General features: G+C 44.5%; 1 protein-coding gene across 1 annotated transcript in view; it reads left to right on the top strand.

Annotated features, from left to right (window-relative positions):
• The window catches only part of KCNH3 (potassium voltage-gated channel subfamily H member 3), a 379,713-nt gene that overhangs the window by 345,645 nt on the left and 10,199 nt on the right, over positions 1–23,869 (top strand). The window contains exons 13-14 of the mRNA XM_069230614.1: positions 2,255–2,361; positions 2,919–2,995. Of these exons, the coding sequence (XP_069086715.1) occupies positions 2,255–2,361; positions 2,919–2,995 (184 nt within the window). The remainder of the gene's footprint in view (positions 1–2,254; positions 2,362–2,918; positions 2,996–23,869) is intronic.

Here is a 23,869-nt window from a genome sequence, read left to right as displayed (position 1 = left end):
ATAACAGAAAACTCTTCAACAAATTGTATGGAAGCCTGATAAGGAGACCTACAGAAGGAAATCATGATCTAATAAAGTATTACTGCTAGAATTCTAAAGTCAATCATTATTATCTAATGACTTTAAAGAAGTAAAACAATTACACTTCAGCACAAGATATTTCTAATCTCTGCTAGAGGAAAAGGGGAGGTCAGGCTTTAAATAAGATGTTTGTAGGTAAAGCGAGTATAGGTTACAAAGACGCCCCAAGGGAACAGCCTTAATATTACCACCTAATAGGCTCAACCTGTAGTAACATAAAAAGATGAAGTAAAAGAGAAATCTTTTTTTTTATTAACCACTATGTAGTTCACATGGACCTTCTTAGAAGGACCTACCCCAAAACCCTTATCTGACCATAACAATCTTTTCAGCTAAAAATGGAATACCCCCAACCAGTTTATGTGACTAGTGTACAGTCTTGTTCTTTGGCTGCTCAAAAGATTTATTTCTCTCTTTATCAACAGGCGCCACACTGATAAGGGCCATGACATATGGACTAGTTTCTGGAGGAAGATGGAGTGTGGGAGTACCAGGGTTAACACACCCAAAAGATGATAGATGGGTTATCGATTAAGCACCAGACTGTGGGAGAACATATACTGTGTTGCCCGAAGGGATGGCTGACAAATGAGATGTGCCAAGGTCAGGGGGTTTCGGTCACAAATATAGAGAGAACAGAAGGAATAACAGTCAGAAATTAAAAGAGCAGAAGATAGGGGGTATACAACGCATGGGAGATGAATGAGAGAACCGAACTTCAGATAGTGTGAAGAGACACCAGAATCCGTGAGTTAGGCATGGTTAGAGGAGTAATAGGGCAAGACTTACCTAATGTCACCTTTATCAAACGCAAAGATATGACACAATCAGTCACTCTGGCTTTGATTGCTTGAAGCCTTGTACTAAACTGATAAAAAAAAGTTCCAGGACATCCAACAGACTAATCAAACGACCCTCCATCACAGACTGAGATAAGTTGTAGTTTGTTGCACCTGAAATGTCTCTCCTCCTAGAGGTGGGTGAATATAGAGTTTTATCATACACAGAGCGAGCTGGCACTGTATTCACATGATGCAGTTCTGTTCTATGACAAAAGAAGTATTTATCATACTTGGGTCATATTTTAAGCAGCAGTAACAGATTTTTTTTCACAAGCAGCGTCTTTAAGAAGATCCTGAGATGAACAAATATATTTATCAGTTTTGACTACTTTGTTATTAATGGTACCCATTGCTCATACTAAAAAGTTGTTAATAGGCATGTGGGGGGGTGATTCTTTACACGTGAGCTATCCCTAGGAACAGAAGTGGCCTTTGTTTTGCCCATGATGTAAAATAACAGCCATCAATGAGCACAGAAGGTCCACCTACCAACTGTAAGTCAAGTCCAAACTTGTGTCTCAAATAAAAAAAAAAGCTGCGGGCGGGCAAGCCCACCCTCTTCTAGGCTCTGTTGGGCACAGATGGGCCCCGTCTTTGGGTGGTGCGTCCGCGCAGTGGGAGCCCGGGGTGCTATTCACTCTTCCAGGTGGGGAAGGTGCCTGATCCTCCCCGTTCCCTGCCCTGTGTGTGTAGCCCAGGTCAAGGAAATCTCCTTAAGCACGTCCCCTTAAATCTCCTCAACCATGTCCCCAAATGAAAATCAAATGACAAAGGATGCTGGAGTTTGTCAGTGTTACCAGGAGGAGGAAGTAAAAGTGCCTGGGCAACGCACATGAAACTGCGTTAAATGACAAAATGCAAAACCAGTGTTAGTGTTATGTTTTTCTATACCATATCACATAACACATAACACACACCCCTCTTGTGTAACGTTCTAATCAATGAACAAATGGCAGAGCCCTTGATTTTTGGATCGTCTAGTTATAATTGTTGTTGCCCTGGCAATTACTGTTTATCAATTGTGTGGTATGTCAATTCAGTCCATCTACTCACCCATGCAACCAATCCAGTAGATGGATTGAGAACCCAGAGTTGGTTCCTCTGCGCAGAGGTAGACCAGAAGAGCTGATGACTTGCTGATGATTCTGTATGATCAGTAGGGCTGGGGAAGTTACCCATACAACAGGGTTCCCTCTCAGACTGGACTGGTTAAGAGCCTGTCACACATCACACTCTTGATTTTTCAATGGTATAGGCCTACTTGGGGCAAGAGAAGAGAGTCATTGTTCATTTTTCAGCAGAATCAAATGTTTCTTATTCCTTCTTTCCAGAGTGGTTGATGGGATCGAAGAAGAAGGCTGCAGGACCGACCGGCAGAAATTCAGCTTCCAAGATGGGCATTTGGGAGTCAGCTGTAGCAGTCCTTCCCCTGTGCCAGGTAATGTCAGTACCCATCACCCTGTGTCAGGAAGCCCTCTTGCCTGTATTGGCTAATGTCAAAGTCTCCATTCTTAGTCACTGTTCATACAGCAGCTTACCTGTTTCAGGTAAAGCTATGGCCATCTCAACCAGAATCTGGCTGTGCGGGAATTCTCATGAGGTAAGCCAGGGAGTTATTGACACTGGCCCAGTTTATTTATAGTGTCCGACAAAAGAAAAAGTTAATTTAGCTCCTTCTAACTTAGATAAGGCAAAACCTACCACTCTTCCTATTAAGTGGGCACTTCAACCGAGACCCCATAATCCCAAAAGAACAGCCAGATAACAAAGATGTACTGGTCCAGCACCTCCAGTTCCAGGCAGAGTTGCTTGGGTGCTACTGATGAAAGCCTATCTTCCTGTTGGGGTTGCTTCCATTTTCTGACACTATGTGCCTGCCCTGTGCCCACTTCCTTCTTTCAATTAGCAGTTTCAGAGAACCATACCCATGCTCTGCTCTTTTTAGTCAAACCCTGCTGCCTGCCCCCCATCTTCACACTCTCGTGTTTCTTCCAGAGAGTGGTCTGCTGACCATCCCGTCTGCTGCCACAGACCAGAGAGCAACAGAGCACATCGAGAAGCTGAGCCACGCGGTAAGAACGATGCATGTGATGGAGATAAGACTGTTATATCAGAGTGGGCCAGGGCAACTGGAAATATGCGGCAGAGGAAGACCAAATTATGAGGTTGGGTTGACTAAATTATGCAGCAAAAATAGGCAAATTATGCAGCATTATGCAGCACATTTTGTGACCGTATCGCTTCATTATTTTGTCCTTTTTAAACACCTCATGAGACTGTCTGGGCAAAGGTGTGACCTCATTAGTACAAGTTTAGCACCCAAATACAGTAATAAGCAATAGAAAGGCGATCAATTAAGCTTGGCAAAGGGCCTTCCACTGCTTAGCAATACTTGTCTCCATCTAACTTTTGATCCGTTTGAGCCATAAACAAAATGTTATTTTTGGTCAAATCTGTAGAATATAGATAGTGTGGCAAATGCAGCAAACCCATGATTATGCAGAAAAGGCTGAAGCTGCAGAATCGCATAATTCCAGTGGCCCTGCCTATGTCTCCAATTTACAACAGGGAGGAGGGGAGTATCTCAGAGGGATGCAAAGGTTACTTTCCTGTAAGCTATGGTTCAGCAATGTGGCTGTTTTCTTTACATTTACAAGCCACAGATACTGTTTCGCCTATGAAAATAACAACCCCTCATGTAAATTTAGTCGGCTAATGCATATTTGGGTGATTCCCTTTTTAACACACAAGGTTTCCTGAACAAGCAGAGGGTATGGAGCACAATTCGATAATCTCAGCAAAAGTTCCCCTTTGCATTCTGGTAAATGCAGTTCTAAATATATATATATATATATAGAGAGAGAGTAACTCAGATGCAAAGCAATGTTCACCTTCAGTGGACACAAGCAGTGGTGGTATTTCTGTGCACCCAAGTAAACATGCTTCTGTGTGATTGCCCTTCTTCGGCACGAAGTAGCAGGTCTCTTGGGGGGGGGCCTTGAAATGCCTCTTGTATTTCACCAGGTTAGTACCACTTCAAAGCGCACAAGTGCATCCCACTGCCCGCCTGCTTGCTCACTCCACAAAGAGCTCCAACAGTGCAGGGGGAGGGAACACACTGCTGGCATCACAACAAAAGTTCTGCATCCCATTCTGGTAGATGAAGTTCATGACGTTTTCAGTTACACACCCATAAGGAAGTGTTCACAGTCAGTGTGTATAACCAGTGCCGATATTTCTGTACATTTCTGGTTGTGTGTTTCAAGGCAGCTCCTTCGCTATGGCGAAGGAGCATTGTTAGTGCATCTGACGCTATTTGGTATCTTTAATTTATAGGGGAAGCATTAAGAGGTTCGATGGACCTTTTGACTGCGCTTAGAATTATTCCCACCATAGGACTCAAATTTCAATACCAATCAATAACAATATCAATCAATAGAATCAATAATCTTGGGAGTCGGTCCACGTACCTTGACCCCTATGGCCATGAATAACCACACTTTTATGTAAAAATTCGAATATTTATTTCCCTATATTAACAATGCTAATGTCACATTACTCAATCTCAAAATCAGATGATATACATACAGAAACAACACTGGTTGACCAACCATCTAAAGAATCTCAATTGAATTAAAGCATGTATGGTAATGCCTTCTAGGATTACAGTACAACTTAATAGCAAGAATAACTGTGCAATAGAAGTAGCATACATTTAGAATCGGCAAAGAGCTGAAATCAACTGTTGTTAATAATTAGCAAACATCTTCTTTGAATCTCCTAACTTTCTGATTACAATAGCATGTTTGGGCTTCATGCAAAACAATTTAGTCAACACAAATTTGGAAAAACATCTAGCTATGGCTCTATCAAACCAATGGTTGGTACCTAGAAACAAAAGCCAAATTTCATCAATAATAACACCAGGCTAGTACCTCTCCTCAGTATGGACCAGCAAGCTGCAACTGTGTTCGTCAATTGGACATCTGTTTAGGCAGCATCAGCATCGGACCATGAAAGGGAATGGTTCAGACCATGGGACTCTAAGCTATCCAAACCATTTGTCAAGCATAGCTAAGGATCAGCATTCAGTATTGGAAATTTAAGCAACAAAGTTAAAGATAGAATTAAAGTTCTCAGGAACTGTTCAGCTCCTCTCAGGGGGATATCAAAGTGGGAAAAAGCCTCTCCTCTCTCATTGTCATCGGGCTAAGTCAAAATCATCCTGGGCACTTTCCGCATTGCTACTGGTCAAAGAATCGGACATTTACATTTAGTCCAATGAAAGTAGAACTTCAAATCTAAGACATAACTAAAAGTGTCTTTCACATGTCGATGATTGGCTCCTCTTCTCCTGTTCCCATTGTCAGACTCGTCAGGTAAGAATGTTGTATCGCTCTGTCCTTCAGTCAGTGCAGACATTATTAGCTCCTGGGAACATCACTTTCACACACATTAAACTTTACATTGTAACATTAGCTAATACAGTGTAGTCTAGCAAGCAGTTCTCATGGGAAAGAAAACATTTACTAGCATTTGGTCAACTCAGTGGAAACATACAATTTGTGTATTAATTTCTTCAGACAAATATTTCTCACAGCTTTATCCTAACAATGCAGTTTAACATGAGGCTGTGCAAACTAGGACCAAGACCTCGTTAACTTAAAGCCTACAATTATTAAAGCAAGTAAATGATACATGATCATTAATATAATATACTACTACATTAATATAAACATGGGCACATCTTTTTATATTATTAAGCAGTTAATAAGGAACCTTCATGATTACTGACGACCACTCAAGTAGGCACATTTTCAAGTTGTGCATTATTTTCTATATTAATTCATTTTCTATGCAGATTCGTAGTTTGGAATACATGCATATTTATTAGTAAACATTCAGCATGTCATCACACTTACATCTTCCCACACAAATGTTCGCCCTGCTACAATTAGTCAACCATATCTCTTAATTTTTTGTTCCCTCTTTGAATTTTCCCTAAACAATTTTTCCATATTAATTTCTACCCTCCTGTGATCATTCTTTATTCTCTTTAATTTGATCACATACTGCAATTTACATATTCCCCATGCTCCAATTATGCAAATCACAATAATCAATTTTACTTGTATTATTTTCAATAATTTCCCTTTCCTTAGGTTGCCAAACCAATTTCCCCGGTAGCAAATCCTTTGCCAACTTTTTCCCAAACTCCTGGTTCTTCCAGCTCATTGAAATTAGCACTATCATTAGTCAGATTACTGATAAAGCTTCTAATTTAATTGCTTTTGTCAGGAATATATGAACAACAATGCTTTGAATTCAACATCTTGCAAACTCCGCCATCCTTTTCTAAAAGAATGTCGATTACAAGGCGATTCTGAAGAGTCACAGATCTTACTGCAGCCATTTCTGTATCCATTAGTATCATGGCTCCTTCAAAATCTGTTAACATCTTATCCACAATAGTAGACAACTTTTGAATCTTTATAGAATTTAGGATAACTCCTACTGAAAGAATTATTGTTCCATATATATCTCCCACTATATTAGAAAGAGACTCTCTCTTTTGTCTAACGTGATATAATTCTGTTATTTTCGGTAACTTTTCCAAGTCCTCAAGTTGAAATATCTTTGGGAAAACTATCCTCATGTAACATGTGCCATACCATCCTCTTGGAAGAAGGTAATATGCATTCGGTCCACAGATGTAACAAACTCCAGGAATTGCCGGATCCTGTCTATTCAACATGAACGTTCATTTACTCTGAAACAAAAACACATGTCTGCATTCACTCGTTCCCACAAACAATGTATCAGTTCTAGATTTAGGCCTATATACACAAAGCTTTCCTACGTGTTGCACATCTAAAGCTAACCTTCCTTGTGTCTTTATTTCACTAAATGCATAATCATTTCAAAATGTTCTTTTCTCTAAACCCTTCTTTAACTTTTCCTTTAATGCTTTTCTTCCGTCATCTGTCTGATCAAAGAAGCTCTTTTCTATGGGTGTAACAAACATTTCAGATAGTTTCTATGCGCATAAGCTGTGCCAAATGTCAAAGTAGGCTGAAAGAATCCTCTCACCAGTTGTATAGTTTTACCCTTAGCTACTCTACTCAAGTACTTAATAATAGGGAGAAAGGAAAATACTACATCATAATTTGAAAAGACGTACAGGATGTACTCCTGGTTATAGAATCTTGATAGTAACAGACTACAACATCTCCCATAAGTGAGGGCAAACTATAAGTAACTCCTTCCTTGACTGATGAAGGAATCTGTGTGCAAACATAATAATCTCTCGAATCCATTGTCTCAACATACTCAATAAGCGATAGAAATTGTTAGAAGAAAGTTCTCCTTGGGCACTATCTATCTGCAAATATTTCTCATCTAACCTAAACTTCTCTACTTCGTGTGTGTAGTAGTTGTCTCTAAAGCTAAGATATGGTTGCCTTTATTCTTATCAAGAACAGTCAAACCCACAGTCAATGCCAGGCACAATATCATGCATACGATCACCAAACCAATACTCATGTATTTACAGCACCTGTATTTCCTACCCTGCTGGCTAATGTTACTCATGATCTGTAAATAATCAGAAAGTAGAAGACAAACATTTATAACTATGCAGCAAAATGAAAACATAATCTTCAATGTCCTTTAGCAATTTTTTAGAGCTTTCAGTCTTTCTGGCAGGATCCTTTTTAAAAAATAAAGCCGGAAAGTTGTAAAAATCAGATTTAGCAGCTTGTCAAAATCAGGTTATTAAAAGTCTTTTCCGGCTGCTTTCAATAGTCGCTTCTTGCACTCTCTCAGTTTACAGTTCTCAATAGTTCAGTTTGTTGGTTTCCTTCAAGTGCCAAAATATTGACCTGGAATGTCTCGATCAAAACAAAGACATAAATTCACTCTGTTGTTGCATACGCCCATTCGGGACTAGCGTACCTTTGATTCACAATCCTATTACTTTTCAATTTGCGATCCCCATTTATCTCTCCATCACTCAAATCTTCTCTCCTTGTCTGGTATACTTCTTCCTCAAATATTGTCACGATAATTGCTTCTTTTCTCTTAGCTTATGACTTCCGTCACTTATATCCTTTCAGTGGACCTTTCATCAATGCTCTTTTCAGTGTCAGACTTGTAATTTCTCCTTGCTCTGCAGGACTTTCTCTTGACGGACCTGCAACTGGTTTAGGAGGAGTCAGACCACATCGGATTGGATCCGCCTCAACCCCTTCCCTCTCGGGGTCTGTCATTTGCTCTGGTTGTCTCTCAAGACCGTTTGTTTCTGGGAGAGCCCTCCTCAGACTAGACTCTCCTGCTGCCTTAGTTGAGGTTGATTCGCTTTCACTTTCCTGTGGGTCTCCTCCTTTGTCTCTCACAGAAGTTGCTGAACTGTTTTCCGTTTGCTCAGATTCAGTTTCAGTTTCTCCTTCTCCTGTCTCCAATTCTGGAGTTTCTCTGGATGTTGTTGGCACTCTCAACAACTCCTCTTCATTGTCCAACCGACATGCCACTTTCCTCGTATGGCGTGTGTGGATCCAGTTCGGAACTCCAGCGCACTTCACAGCTGTGGTAGTGTTCAGCACTACCTGGTAAGGGCCTTTCCACCCAGGCTGCAAGCACGTCTTCCTCACGTGCTTCCTGATCACAACCCAGTCACCTGCTCTCAGGTTGTACCTTGGTCTTGAGACAGTTGCAGTGTGGTAGCTTCCACCTGATGAGAGAAAGTTTGAACCACATCAGCCAGACCTTTGCAGTAGTCCAACACCATATCATCCATTATGTTCACAAGAGCATTGGCAGGAACCGCTGGCAACCTTATTGCTCTGACCGTGAGGATCTCATGCGGTGACAGCCCTGTCTTCCTGTCTGGTGTGTTTCTCATTGTCATCAGAACTAGTGGTAGTGCTTTGGGCCATTCCAGATTTGTGGATGCACACGTTTTCTCCATTCTTGACTTCAAAGTACTATTCATATATTCCACAAGTCCTAATACTTCAGGGTGGTAGCTACAATGCAACTTCTGCTCAATCTTTAAGGTTGAACATAGTAAGTTAATTACTTCATTGTTGGAGCGACTTCCTCTATCTGATTCTAAAGAGATCAGAAACCCAAACTGGCGTATCAGCTCACAAATGACGCAACAATGGCAAACTGCTTACGCAACCTGTCTCAACTTTGGATTGAACGAATTTTGTTTAGACACTTGAATCATAGCATCCCTCCCAACATGTGCTTGGCCATGATAATATCTAGCCATTTGAGTCAGCAAACTATTTAGCAACACTAGCTGACCTTCTATTGAAACCCACAGTTCATCTTCACGCTAGACGCATTTCAATCTGGCCCATGACTTTTTCTCCTCCCTTTCAACATCATCCTGCAATGTTTTCAATTCCTCTAAGGTATCTATAACATGTAACGCATAACTTGGACACATTTTGTTGTCATCAGTTAGCAATTCCCATTTATCTTTGAACGATATACAGTTCAATGTGCAAAACCTTGCGGCTTGATCCGCATATACATTTCCCATTGATAAAAAATCTTGTGATTTCAGGTGTGCACTGCATTTCACCACAGCAATTTTTTCAGGCATTTGAATAGCTTGTAGCAATTCATTAATTCTCTCACCATTTCTGACTGGTGAACTAGAAGAGGTCAAGAAACCTCTCTGTGACCACAGCTGGCCAAAATCATGTACTATTCCAAATCCATACTGGCTGTCAATATAGATGGTAACTTTAACGTTGAGCAGAAACATGGCATGCGCTAGTAAGGGCTACTAGTTCTGCCACTTGTTCAGAATATACTCCTCAAAGCCAGGACCCTTCAAGTGCATCAGAAATTGTGCAGACGGTATATCCTGCTCTCAGTGTTCCCATGTTGTCTCTTAAACAGGAACCATCAATAAAAAATTATTTGGTAATTTTCCTCCAATCTAGTATCTCTAATATCACGTCTCGGTTTTGTGCACAGATCAGTTACTTCGAGACAATCCTGTTCAACATTGTAAGGAAATGCCTCCTTGGCATGGTTACCCCCTGACTTTTTGCCTTTACTGATGCTATGTTTTGAATTGAAAGTGTGCTGAGGCCTGCTAACCAGGCCCCAGCACCTGTGTTCTTTCCCTAACCTGTACTTTTGATTCCACAATTGGCACACCCTGGCATCCAGATAACTCCCTTGTAACTGGTACCTCTGGTACCAAGGGCCCTGATGCCAGGAAAGGTCTCTAAGGGCTGCAGCATGTCTTATGCCACCCTGGAGACCCCTCACTCAGCACAGACACACTGCTTGCCAGCTTGTGTGTGCTGGTGAGAACAAAACGAGTAAGTCGACATGGCACTCCCCTCAGGGTGCCATGCCAGCCTCTCACTGCCTATGCACGTATAGATAAGTCACCCCTCTAGTAGGCCTTACAGCCCTAAGGCAGGGTGCACTATACCATAGGTGAGGGCACCAGTGCATGAGCACTGTGCCCCTACAGTGTCTAAGCAATACCTTAGACATTGTAAGTGCAGGGTAGCCATAAGAGTATATGGTCTGGGAGTCTGTTTTACACGAACTCCACAGCACCATAATGGCTACACTGAAAACTGGGAAGTTTGGTATCAAACTTCTCAGCACAATAAATGCACACTGATGCCAGTGTACATTTTATTGTAAAATACACCACAGAGGGCACCTTAGAGGTGCCTCCTGAAACTTAACCGACTATCTGTGTAGGCTGACTGGTTCCAGCAGCCTGCCACACTAGAGACATGTTGCTGGCCCCATGGGGAGAGTGCCTTTGTCACTCTGAGGCCAGTAACAAAGCCTGCACTGGGTGGAGATGCTAACACCTCCCCCAGGCAGGAGCTGTAACACCTGGCGGTGAGCCTCAAAGGCTCACCCCTTTGTCACAGCACCGCAGGACACTCCGGCTTAGTGGAGTTGCCCGCCCCCTCCGGCCACGGCCCCCACTTTTGGCGGCAAGGCTGGAGGAAACAAAGAAAACAACAAGGAGGAGTCACTGGCCAGTCAGGACAGCCCCTAAGGTGTCCTGAGCTGAAGTGACTCTAACTTTTAGAAATCCTCCATCTTGCAGATGGAGGATTCCCCCAATAGGATTAGGGATGTGATCCCCTCCCCTTGGGAGGAGGCACAAAGAGGGTGTACCCACCCTCAGGGCTAGTAGCCATTGGTTACTAACCCCCCAGACCTAAACACGCCCTTAAATTTAGTATTTAAGGGCTCCCCTGAACCTAAGAATTTAGATTCCTGCAAATAACCAGAAGAAGGACTGCTGAGCTGAAAAACCCCTGCAGAGGAAGATCAGAAGACACCAACTGCCTTGGCCCCAGACTCACCGGCCTGTCTCCTGCCTTCCAAAGAAACCTGCTCCAGCGACGCTTCCCAAGGGACCAGCGACCTCTGAATCCTCTGAGGACTGCCCTGCTTCGAAAAAGACAAGAAACTCCCGAGGACAGCGGCACTGCTCCAAAAGAACTGCAACTTTGTTACAAGGAGCAGATTTAAAGACCCCTGCAACTCCCCGCAAGAAGCGTGAGACTTGCAACACTGCACCCGGCGACCCCGACTCGACTGGTGGAGAACAACCAACTCAGGGAGGACCCTCCGGCGACTGTACGACTCTGAGTAACCAAAGTTGTCCCCCCTGAGCCCCCACAGCGACGCCTGCAGAGGGAATCCCCAGGCTCCCCCTGACCGCGACTGCCTGAACTCCATTTCCCGACGGCTGGAAAAGACCCTGCACCCGCAACCCCCAGCCCCTAAAGAAACGGAACTTCTGTGCAGGAGTGACCCCCAGGAGGCCCTCTCCCTTACCCAGGTGGTGGCTACCCCGAGGAGCCCCCCCCTTGCCTGCCTGCAACGCTGAAGAGATCCCTTGATCTCTCATAAGAAACCATTGAAAACCCGACGCATGTTTGCACACTGCACCCGGCCGCCCCCGCGCTTCTGAGGGTGTACTTTTTGTGCTGACTTGTGTCCCCCCTGGTGCCCTACAAAACCCCCCTGGTCTGCCCTCCGAAGACGCAGGTACTTACCTGCTGGCAGACTGGAACCGGGGCACCCCCTTCTCTCCATTGAAGCCTATGTGTTTTGGGCACCTCTTTGACCTTTGCACCTGACCGGCCCTGAGCTGCTGGTGTGATAACTTTGGGGTTGCTCTGAACCCCCAACGGTGGGCTACCTTGGACCAAAAACTGAAACCTGTAAGTGACTTACTTACCTGTTAAAACTAACATTACTTTACCTCCCCCAGGAACTGTGAAAATTGCACTGCGTCCACTTTTAAAACAGCTTATTGTGTTTTATGTAAAAAGTATACATGCTAATGTAATGATTCAAAGTTCCTAAAGTACTTACCTGCAATACCTTTCAAATGAGATATTACATGTAGAATTTGAACCTGTGGTTCTTAAAATAAACTAAGAAAATATATTTTTCTATAACAAAACCTATTGGCTGGATTTGTCTCTGAGTGTGTGTTCCTCATTTATTGCCTATGTGTATGTACAACAAATGCTTAACACTACTCCTTTGATAAGCCTACTGCTCGACCACACTACCACAAAATAGAGCATTAGTATTATCTCTTTTTGCCACTATCTTACCTCTAAGGGGAACCCTTGGACTCTGTGCATGCTATTCCTTACTTTGAAATAGCACATACAGAGCCAACTTCCTACATTGGTGGATCAGCGGTGGGGTACAAGACTTTGCATTTGCTGGACTACTCAGCCAATACCTGATCACACGACAAATTCCAAAAATTGTCATTAGAAATGGATTTTTTGCAATTTGAAATTTTTCTAAATTCTTTAAAGTCCTGCTAGGGCCTTGTGTTAGTCCCTGTTAGCATTGCTTTTAGAGTTTAAAAGTTTGGTAAAAGTTTGACTTAGATTCTAGAACTAGTTTTAGATTCCTAAAACGTATTCCAACTTTTAGAAGCATAATGTCTAGTGCAGAGATGAATGTGGTGGAACTCGACACCACACCTTACCTCCATCTTAAGATGAGGGAGCTAAGGTCACTCTGTAAAATAAAGAAAATAGCAATGGGCTCCAGACCTTCCAAACTACAGCTCCAGGAGCTGTTGGCAGAGTTTGAAAGAGCCAACCCCTCTGAGGATGGCAACTCAGAGGAAGATGATAGTGACTTGGAGGGTGATTCCCCCCTACCAGTCCTATCTAGGGAAGACAGGGCCTCTCAAGCCCTGACTCCACAAATACTAGTCAGAGATGCTGGTTCCCTCACAGGAGGGACCAACCTCTCTGAAATCACTGAGGATAACTCCAGTGAAGAGGACATCCAGTTAGCCAGGATGGCCAAAAGATTGGCTTTGGAAAGACAGATCCTAGCCATAGAAAGGGAAAGACAAGAGATGGGCCTAGGACCCATCAATGGTGACAGCAACATAAATAGGGTCAGAGATTCTCCTGACATGTTGAAAATCCCTAAAGGGATTGTAACTAAATATGAAGATGGTGATGACATCACCAAATGGTTCACAGCTTTTGAGAGGGCTTGTGTAACCAGAAAAGTGAACAAATCTCACTGGGGTGCTCTCCTTTGGGAAATGTTCACAGGAAAGTGTAGGGATAGACTCCTCACACTCTCTGAGAAAGATGCAGAATCTTATGACCTCATGAAGGGTACCCTTATTGAGGGCTTTGGATTCTCCACTGAGGAGTATAGGATTAGATTCAGGGGGGCTCAAAAATCCTCGAGCCAGACCTGGGTTGACTTTGTAGACCACTCAGTAAAAACACTAGATGGTTGGATTCAAGGCAGTGGTGTAAGTAATTATGATGGGCTGTACAATTTATTTGTGAAAGAACACCTGTTAAGTAATTGTTTCAATGATAAACTGCATCAGCATCTGGTAGACCTAGGACCAATTTCTCCCCAAGAATTGGGAAAGAAGGCGGACCATTGGGTCAAGACTAGGGTGTCCAAAACTTCCACAGGGGGTGACCAAAAGAAAGGGGTCACAAAACCTCCCCAGGGGAAAGGTGGTGAGACAGCCAAAAACAAAAATAGTAAAGAGTCTTCTACAGGCCCCCAAAAACCTGCACAGGAGGGTGGGCCCAGAGCCTCTTCACAAAACAATTCTGGGTACAAGGGTAAAAACGTTGATCCCAAAAAGGCCTGGTGTCGTAGCTGTAGTCAGTCTGGACACCAAACTGGAGACAAGGCCTGTCCCAAGAAAGATACCACTTCTAACTCCCATCCAGCTAAAACTGGAATGGCCAGTCTCCAAGTGGGATCAACAGTGTGCCCAGAGCAAATCAGGTGTCACACTGAAGCTACATTAGTCTCTGAGGGTGGGGTGGATTTAGCCACACTGGCTGCCTGGCCCCCTAACATGCAAAAATACAGGCAGCAGCTCTTAATTAATGGGACAAGTGTAGAAGGCCTGAGGGATACAAGTGCCAGTGTCACTATGGTGACAGAGAAACTGGTTTCCCCTGGCCAATACCTGGCTGGACAAACTTATCCAGTCACCAACGCTGACAATCAGACTAAAGTACATCCCATGGCTATGGTAACTTTAGAGTGGGGAGGGGTCAATGGCCTGAAACAGGTGGTGGTCTCCTCAAATATCCCAGCAGACTGTTTGCTTGGAAATGACCTGGAGTCCTCAGCATGGGCTGAGGTAGAACTGAAAACCCATGCAGCCATGCTGGGTATCCCTGAACTGGTGTGTGTCAAGACAAGGGCACAGTGCAAGGCACAGGGTGAAAAAGTAGAGCTGGAGTCTGGAAGAAAGGCCCAGCCTACCAAGAGAAAAGGAAAGTCAGCTGGGAAACCAACTGCAACACAGCAAGAAAAAGAGAACCTCTCTTCTCAGGAATAAGTTCTGCCCTCTGAGGGAACTGAGCCTATGGAGCTGGAACCTTATCAGGTTGAGCTCCTAGGCCCAGGGGGGCCCTCAAGGGAAGAGTTGTGTAAGGGACAAGAAACCTGTCCCTCTCTTGAAGGCCTTAGGCAGCAAGCTGCTAAAGAGTCCAATGCCAAGAAAAATGGAACACATAGGGTCTATTGGGAAGATGGACTCCTGTACACTGAGGCAAGAGATCCCAAACCTGGTGCCACTAGGAGAGTGGTAGTGCCTCAGAGCTTCAGGGAGTTTATTCTGACCTTAGCCCATGATATTCCCCTTGCTGGGCATTTGGGACAAACCAAGACGTGGGAGAGGTTAGTCAACCACTTCTACTGGCCCAATATGTCCCAGAAGGTTAAGGAGTTTTGCCTCTCCTGCCCCACCTGTCAAGCCAGTGGTAAGACAGGTGGGCATCCAAAGGCCCCCCTTATTCCACTTCCAGTGGTGGGGGTCCCCTTTGAAAGAGTGGGTGTGGACATAGTTGGTCCACTAGAACCTCTAACAGCCTCAGGAAATATGTACATCCTAGTAGTAGTGGATCATGCTACTAGGTATCCTGAAGCTATTCCCCTTAGGTCGACTACTGCCCCTGCAGTAGCCAAGGCCCTCATTGGTATCTTTACCAGAGTGGGTTTCCCTAAGGAGGTGGTGTCTGACAGAGGTACCAACTTCATGTCAGCATACCTAAAACACATGTGGAATGAGTGTGGGGTGACTTATAAATTCACTACACCATATCATCCACAAACTAATGGCCTTGTTGAGAGATTCAACAAGACATTAAAGGGCATGATCATGGGGCTCCCAGAAAAACTCAAAAGGAGATGGGATGTCCTCCTGCCATGTCTGCTTTTCGCTTACAGAGAGGTGCCTCAGAAGGGAGTAGGATTCTCACCCTTTGAACTTCTGTTTGGCCACCCTGTAAGGGGACCACTTGCTCTTGTTAAAGAAGGCTGGGAGAGACCTCTTCATGAGCCTAAACAAGACATAGTGGACTATGTACTTGGCCTTCGCTCAAGGATGGCAGAGTACATGGAAAAGGCAAGTAAAAACCTTGAGGCCAGCCAACAACTCCAGAAGTTGTGGTATGACCAAAAGGCTGGACTGGTTGAATTTCAACCAGGGCAGAAAGTCTGGGTTCTGGAGCCTGTGGCTCCCAGGGCACTTCAGGACAAATGGAGTGGCCCTTACCCAGTACTAGAAAGGAAGAGTCAGGTCACCTACCTGGTGGACCTGGGCACAAGCAGGAGCCCCAAGAGGGTGATCCATGTGAACCGCCTTAAGCTCTTCCATGACAGGGCTGATGTAAATCTGTTGATGGTAACAGATGAGGACCAGGAAGCTGAGAGTGAACCTCTCCCTGATCTCCTCTTATCAGACCCTAAAGATGGCTCAGTGGATGGAGTGATCTACTCAGACACCCTCTCTAGCCAACAGCAGTCTGACTGTAGGAAGGTCCTGCAGCAGTTTGCTGAACTCTTTTCCCTAACCCCTGGTCAGACACACCTGTGTACCCATGATGTGGACACAGGAGACAGCATGCCTGTCAAAAACAAAATATTTAGACAGTCTGACCAAGTTAAGGAAAGCATCAAGGTGGAAGTCCACAAGATGCTGAAATTGGGAGTAATTGAGTACTCGGACAGCCCCTGGGCTAGCCCAGTGGTCTTAGTCCCCAAACCTCACACCAAAGAAGGAAAGAGAGAGATGAGGTTTTGTGTGGACTACAGAGGTCTCAACTCTGTCACCAAGACAGATGCTCATCCCATTCCTAGAGCTGATGAGCTAATAGACAAATTAGGGGCTGCCAAATTCTTAAGTACCTTTGACTTAACAGCAGGGTACTGGCAAATCAAAATGGCCCCTGGAGCAAAAGAAAAGACAGCATTCTCCACACCTGATGGGCATTATCAGTTTACTGTTATGCCCTTTGGTTTAAAGAATGCCCCTGCCACCTTCCAAAGGTTAGTGAATCAAGTCCTTGCTGGGTTGGAATCCTTTAGTGCAGCTTATCTTGATGATATTGCTGTCTTCAGCTCCACCTGGCAGGATCACCTGGTCCACCTGAAGAAGGTTTTGAAGGCTCTGCAATCTGCAGGCCTCTCTATCAAGGCATTCAAATGCGAGATAGGGCAGGGAACTGTGGTTTACTTGGGACACCTTGTAGGTGGAGGCCAAGTTCAGCCACTCCAGCCTAAGATCCAGACTATTCTGGACTGGGCAGCTCCAAAAACCCAGACTCAAGTCAGGGCATTCCTTGGCTTGACTGGGTACTATAGGAGGTTTGTGAAGGGGTATGGATCCATTGTGACAGCCTTCACAGAACTCACCTCCAAGAAAATGCCCAAGAAAGTAAACTGGACTGTAGAATGCCAACAGGCCTTTGACACCCTGAAGCAAGCTATGTGCACAGCACCAGTTCTAAAAGCTCCAGATTACTCCAAGCAATTCATTGTGCAAACAGATGCCCCTGAACATGGGATAGGGGCAGTTTTGTCCCAAACAAATGATGATGGCCTTGACAAGCCTGTTGCTTTCATTAGCAGGAGGTTACTCCCCAGGGAGCAGCGTTGGAGTGCCATTGAGAGGGAGGCCTTTGCTGTGGTTTGGTCCCTGAAGAAGTTGAGACCATACCTCTTTGGTACTCACTTCCTAGTTCAGACTGACCACAGACCTCTCAGATGGCTGATGCAAATGAAAGGTGAAAATCCAAAACTGTTGAGGTGGTCCATCTCCCTACAGGGAATGGACTTTATAGTGGAACACAGACCTGGGACTGCCCATGCCAATGCAGATGGCCTTTCCAGGTTCTTCCACTTAGAAAATGAAGACTCTCTTGGGAAAGGTTAGTCTCATCCTCTTTCATTTGGGGGGGGGTTGTGTAAGGAAATGCCTCCTTGGCATGGTTACCCCCTGACTTTTTGCCTTTACTGATGCTATGTTTTGAATTGAAAGTGTGCTGAGGCCTGCTAACCAGGCCCCAGCACCAGTGTTCTTTCCCTAACCTGTACTTTTGATTCCACAATTGGCACACCCTGGCATCCAGATAAGTCCCTTGTAACTGGTACCTCTGGTACCAAGGGCCCTGATGCCAGGGAAGGTCTCTAAGGGCTGCAGCATGTCTTATGCCACCCTGGAGACCCCTCACTCAGCACAGACACACTGCTTGCCAGCTTGTGTGTGCTGGTGAGAACAAAACGAGTAAGTCGACATGGCACTCCCCTCAGGGTGCCATGCCAGCCTCTCACTTCCTATGCAGGTATAGATAAGTCACCCCTCTAGTAGGCCTTACAGCCCTAAGGCAGGGTGCACTATACCATAGGTGAGGGCACCAGTGCATGAGCACTGTGCCCCTACAGTGTCTAAGCAATACCTTAGACATTGTAAGTGCAGGGTAGCCATAAGAGTATATGGTCTGGGAGTCTGTTTTACACGAACTCCACAGCACCATAATGGCTACACTGAAAACTGGGAAGTTTGGTATCAAACTTCTCAGCACAATAAATGCACACTGATGCCAGTGTACATTTTATTGTAAAATACACCACAGAGGGCACCTTAGAGGTGCCCCCTGAAACTTAACCGACTATCTGTGTAGGCTGACTGGTTCCAGCAGCCTGCCACACTAGAGACATGTTGCTGGCCCCATGGGGAGAGTGCCTTTGTCACTCTGAGGCCAGTAACAAAGCCTGCACTGGGTGGAGATGCTAACACCTCCCCCAGGCAGGAGCTGTAACACCTGGCGGTGAGCCTCAAAGGCTCACCCCTTTGTCACAGCACCGCAGGACACTCCAGCTTAGTGGAGTTGCCCGCCCCCTCCGGCCACGGCCCCCACTTTTGGCGGCAAGGCTGGAGGAAACAAAGAAAACAACAAGGAGGAGTCACTGGCCAGTCAGGACAGCCCCTAAGGTGTCCTGAGCTGAAGTGACTCTAACTTTTAGAAATCCTCCATCTTGCAGATGGAGGATTCCCCCAATAGGATTAGGGATGTGACCCCCTCCCCTTGGGAGGAGGCACAAAGAGGGTGTACCCACCCTCAGGGCTAGTAGCCATTGGCTACTAACCCCCCAGACCTAAACACGCCCTTAAATTTAGTATTTAAGGGCTCCCCTGAACCTAAGAATTTAGATTCCTGCAACTAACCAGAAGAAGGACTGCTGAGCTGAAAACCCCCTGCAGAGGAAGAACAGAAGACACCAACTGCCTTGACCCCAGACTCACCGGCCTGTCTCCTGCCTTCCAAAGAAACCTGCTCCAGCGACGCTTTCCAAGGGACCAGCGACCTCTGAATCCTCTGAGGACTGCCCTGCTTCGAAAAAGACAAGAAACTCCCGAGGACAGCGGCACTGCTCCAAAAGAACTGCAACTTTGTTACAAGGAGCAGATTTAAAGACCCCTGCAACTCCCCGCAAGAAGCGTGAGACTTGCAACACTGCACCCGGCGACCCCGACTCGACTGGTGGAGAACAACCAACTCAGGGAGGACCCTCCGGCGACTCTACGACTGTGAGTAACCAAAGTTGTCCCCCCTGAGCCCCCACAGCGACGCCTGCAGAGGGAATCCCCAGGCTCCCCCTGACCGCGACTGCCTGAACTCCATTTCCCGACGGCTGGAAAAGACCCTGCACCCGCAGCCCCCAGCCCCTAAAGAAACGGAACTTCTGTGCAGGAGTGACCCCCAGGAGGCCCTCTCCCTTGCCCAGGTGGTGGCTACCCCGAGGAGCCCCCCCCTTGCCTGCCTGCAACGCTGAAGAGATCCCTTGATCTCTCATAAGAAACCATTGAAAACCCGACGCGTGTTTGCACACTGCACCCGGCCGCCCCCGCGCTGCTGAGGGTGTACTTTTTGTGCTGACTTGTGTCCCCCCCGGTGCCCTACAAAACCCCCCTGGTCTGCCCTCCGAAGACGCGGGTACTTACCTGCTGGCAGACTGGAACCGGGGCACCCCCTTCTCTCCATTGAAGCCTATGTGTTTTGGGCACCTCTTTGACCTTTGCACCTGACCGGCCCTGAGCTGCTGGTGTGATAACTTTGGGGTTGCTCTGAACCCCCAACGGTGGGCTACCTTGGACCAAAAACTGAAACCTGTAAGTGACTTACTTACCTGTTAAAACTAACATTACTTTACCTCCCCCAGGAACTGTGAAAATTGCACTGTGTCCACTTTTAAAACAGCTTATTGTGTTTTATGTAAAAAGTATACATGCTAATGTAATGATTCAAAGTTCCTAAAGTACTTACCTGCAATACCTTTCAAATGAGATATTACATGTAGAATGTGAACCTGTGGTTCTTAAAATAAACTAAGAAAATATATTTTTCTATAACAAAACCTATTGGCTGGATTTGTCTCTGAGTGTGTGTTCCTCATTTATTGCCTATGTGTATGTACAACAAATGCTTAACACTACTCCTTTGATAAGCCTACTGCTCGACTACACTACCACAAAATAGAGCATTAGTATTATCTCTTTTTGCCACTATCTTACCTCTAAGGGGAACCCTTGGACTCTGTGCATGCTATTCCTTACTTTGAAATAGCACATACAGAGCCAACTTCCTACAAACGTCTTCTAATTTATCAATGTCAACATTTTCTTTAGGGAGTAGGTTTGCTGGGTTAAGCACTGTACATCTTTTCAATGACACATTTGGGGACCCCAGGATGCTCGTTTCATAGCGAGTCAGCCTAGCACCTGTAAGGTGCTGTGTTTTGGTTTGTGTAAGCAAAACTTCAATGGAGTGAGAGACCATGATTGTTAGGGGGTGTCCCATCACAATGCTTTCACTCTGAGTGAGGCTCAGTCCAACCTCGGCAACTGAATACAGGTAAAGCTGCTGCATCTGGGTCCAAAGTAGCTGAAAAGTATGCTACTGGGCGGTTTACACCACCATTGACTTGAGTCAAGACAGACAAAGAACATGCATCACGCTCATGACAAAACAACGTGAATGGTTTTGTGTAGTCAAGCATTCCCAAAGCAGGGGTTTGGCACAAACTTTCTCTCAACTCAGAAAATGCTTTCATGCAGGCTGGATCTAACACTAAGGGATCAGTAATTTATTTGTGAGTCAGCTTCTGCAATGGCTTTGAAATGGCTGAAAAGTTGGGAATTCACTGGCAACAAAAGCTTACCATTCCCAAAAACATCCTGACATCTCTCTGTGTGGCTGGGGGATTTGTCTGCAATATGCCTGTAACCCTTTCTCTGGATATTTTCCTAATTCCTTTCTCAATTTGGTGACCCAAATATTTCACTTCTGTCAGACAGTATTGTAATTTAGCTAGGGACACTTTATGACCACTTTCCTAAACGGTTCAGTAAGGCAATCATATCATATTTGCATTCTTCTCTTGTTTGGTTGCCATCAACAAATCATCAATGTAGTGCACCAATGTCGACTGGAAAGGTATTTCCAGTGACTCCAGGTTCCTTTTTAATATCTGGTTGAAAATGGAAGGTGATTCTGATAACCCTTGAGGAATTCTACACCAACAGTAAACTTGACCCAAACATTTGAAACAGAAGAGAAATTGACTATCCTCATGAAGAGGTACAGAAACAAAATGCTTGTAACAGGTCTATTATGGTGAACCATTCATCACCGCACGGAATATGGAACAAAATCACTGCTGGATTTGGCACTACGGGGCAACGTTTAATTACAATGTAATTTATTCTTCTCAAATACTGAACAATTCGAAATTTCCTACAGGGCTTTCTCAATCCCATTACTGGTGAATTACACAGACTGCTCAAAACTTCTTCCAAAACTCCATAGTTTACAAATTCTGAAACAATGGGTGCAGTCCTTCAAATAGTGTCTTGTGTTATGTGATACTGAGGAATCTGGGGACAAATCGCTTTTGGCTTGACTGGAACCTTAACTGGCTCAACTCCTTTTATTAAACCAATGTCTTTTCCTGTCAAATCCCCCACTTTCACTTTAACTGTTCCTCGTAAGTCAGGAGGAAGGTCTCTTACTGTGAAAACTGGAAAGAAGCTAATCAAAGGGTACTCTTCATTTACTATGTCACAATCTGTCTCTGGAGCTGGGTCATCTTCATCATTAGGGTTTGTCTGAATTTCAATTCCATCACTTGAGCAAGTAATTGAACATCTTGTTTTACATAGCAAGCCCCTTCCAAGTAAGGATACTGGACTTGAGTCACAAAGTACAAATTTGTGTAATCCTTCCTTTAAAGTTGCTGATTTTAACCTGAACTGGCTGTAATTAGGTTGGTCAAATACTGATTCTCTACTCCTACAATCTGGACTGTTTTCCCTGAAAGGGGCAAATGTAAAACTTCTGCAGTTCTCACTGCAGAGCGTGTAGCTCCTGTGTCAACCAAAAATTAAACTTTGTGACCCATTACTTTTCCCTTTACATATGGACATTTCTGATCTCCTTCTAGGGAAGCTGCAAGCATGCATTCAACTTCATCCGAACTCTCACTCACCCAATCATCATTTATTCTATTCTCATTGTGTAACAGGCACTGGTGTACTGGGTTATTATTCTGGTTAAACCTTTGACTGATGACCTGTTGAGGAAGCATCACCTGCTACTGCTCCATTGGGGCTTGAGGTATTTGAATTTGTTGTCTAGGTACCATTTGAACTTGCAATTTCATTGGCTGCGATGGAGGCATCTACAAACATGGCATTTGCACCTGTTTTATGGGCTGAGAACCTTACATCAGATTTGCATTGTTTTTAAAATTTGGATTATGACCTCTCATTCTTGGTCCTCTCGTGTTTTGAAAACAATTGATGTCACTTGTTTGCTGAACAAAACCTTACCGTACTAACATCAGACACTCCTGTGTCCAATGTCCGAGCCCTCGGCAAGAGTGACATGGCAACAATCTCTTCATTCCCTGCACATCTTTCTGAACCACTACAGTATTCAAATGAAGACTACAATTTCCATTTCCGATTCCTCCACGACCTCTACCTCTTGCTTGATTCTGAAACACCACATTTCCCTGTTGCTGCGGAAAATTCCCTGCATTCCTGTTTGTGCCACTTTAATCTGCATCACCATTGCTTTTTCATTCACCTTTCTCTGCTTCAACTCAGTCTCATCACTACAGTACTTTGCATACTGCAATACCTCATCAATTGGTTTTGCTTGCCAGCAAATGACTCCTAATCATCTGGCTAATTTCAGGTCTCAATCCTTCAACAAATCTGAACACAAAATGAATCATGTCTTTTGGATCAATTGTTTCTGTACTATTGTAATGTTTGAATGTCTGCAAAAATCACTCATACTATGCATGTATAGACTCTTTTGCTTCCTGGGCTGCCCTGTCTATTCTCTGCCAGTCAGTGTCCTTGAGCTAGATTCTTGTTTTCAAAAATTCAATCACCTTATAGTAATATTTCATTACATCAGGGGACGGTGCGCCTGTTGCTGGATCTCTCTGTGGTTCTCTAGTCCGCCAATCTACTCTCCTCTTGCATTCAACTCATAAATCTGCTGGCACTACTATCTCCAAAAGGGTGTTCAAATCCTCCCACAGGCATTTTGCAAGATTCACAAACCTGTCTGTCTCTTGGTACCATTCCACTGGTTTCTCTCTCAACCTGGGATAATCATTTGTAAAGAACAGAATATCACTTCTGCTGCAAGGGACATGAACAAAATTCCCTCCTGGAATCTCTCTCATTGGTAGACTTTACACTGGGTGTCCATCCTGCTGCACATTTGCAGGAAGAGTGTCAGAATCCCTTTTCTTCTTTTCTCTGTTCTTCACCCATCTTCCTTCTCACTTGGGTAATTCCCTCCATATCTTGATGCTGTGTATTAGCTCCTTTATGTAAATCTTAATTCCTGGCATTCTCATGTTCTCAAAATCTTTTGAGTCAAAATCTAATCTATAACTCCTCTTTAAATGTTTGGTCTTCTCAATCTCTATGTCATATTTGTGTGCTAGGTCTGCTAGTTTCGGGTGTATTATTCCTGCTTTGTTAGTGACCAACTGGCACAAGTAAAGTAACTCATCTTCTTTGAACATGTCAATCCTGT

The sequence above is a fragment of the Pleurodeles waltl genome, chromosome 4_2 (genome assembly GCF_031143425.1).
Source record: "Pleurodeles waltl isolate 20211129_DDA chromosome 4_2, aPleWal1.hap1.20221129, whole genome shotgun sequence".
Lineage (NCBI taxonomy): Eukaryota > Metazoa > Chordata > Amphibia > Caudata > Salamandridae > Pleurodeles > Pleurodeles waltl.
This window is presented reverse-complemented; position numbering and strand designations above follow the sequence as displayed.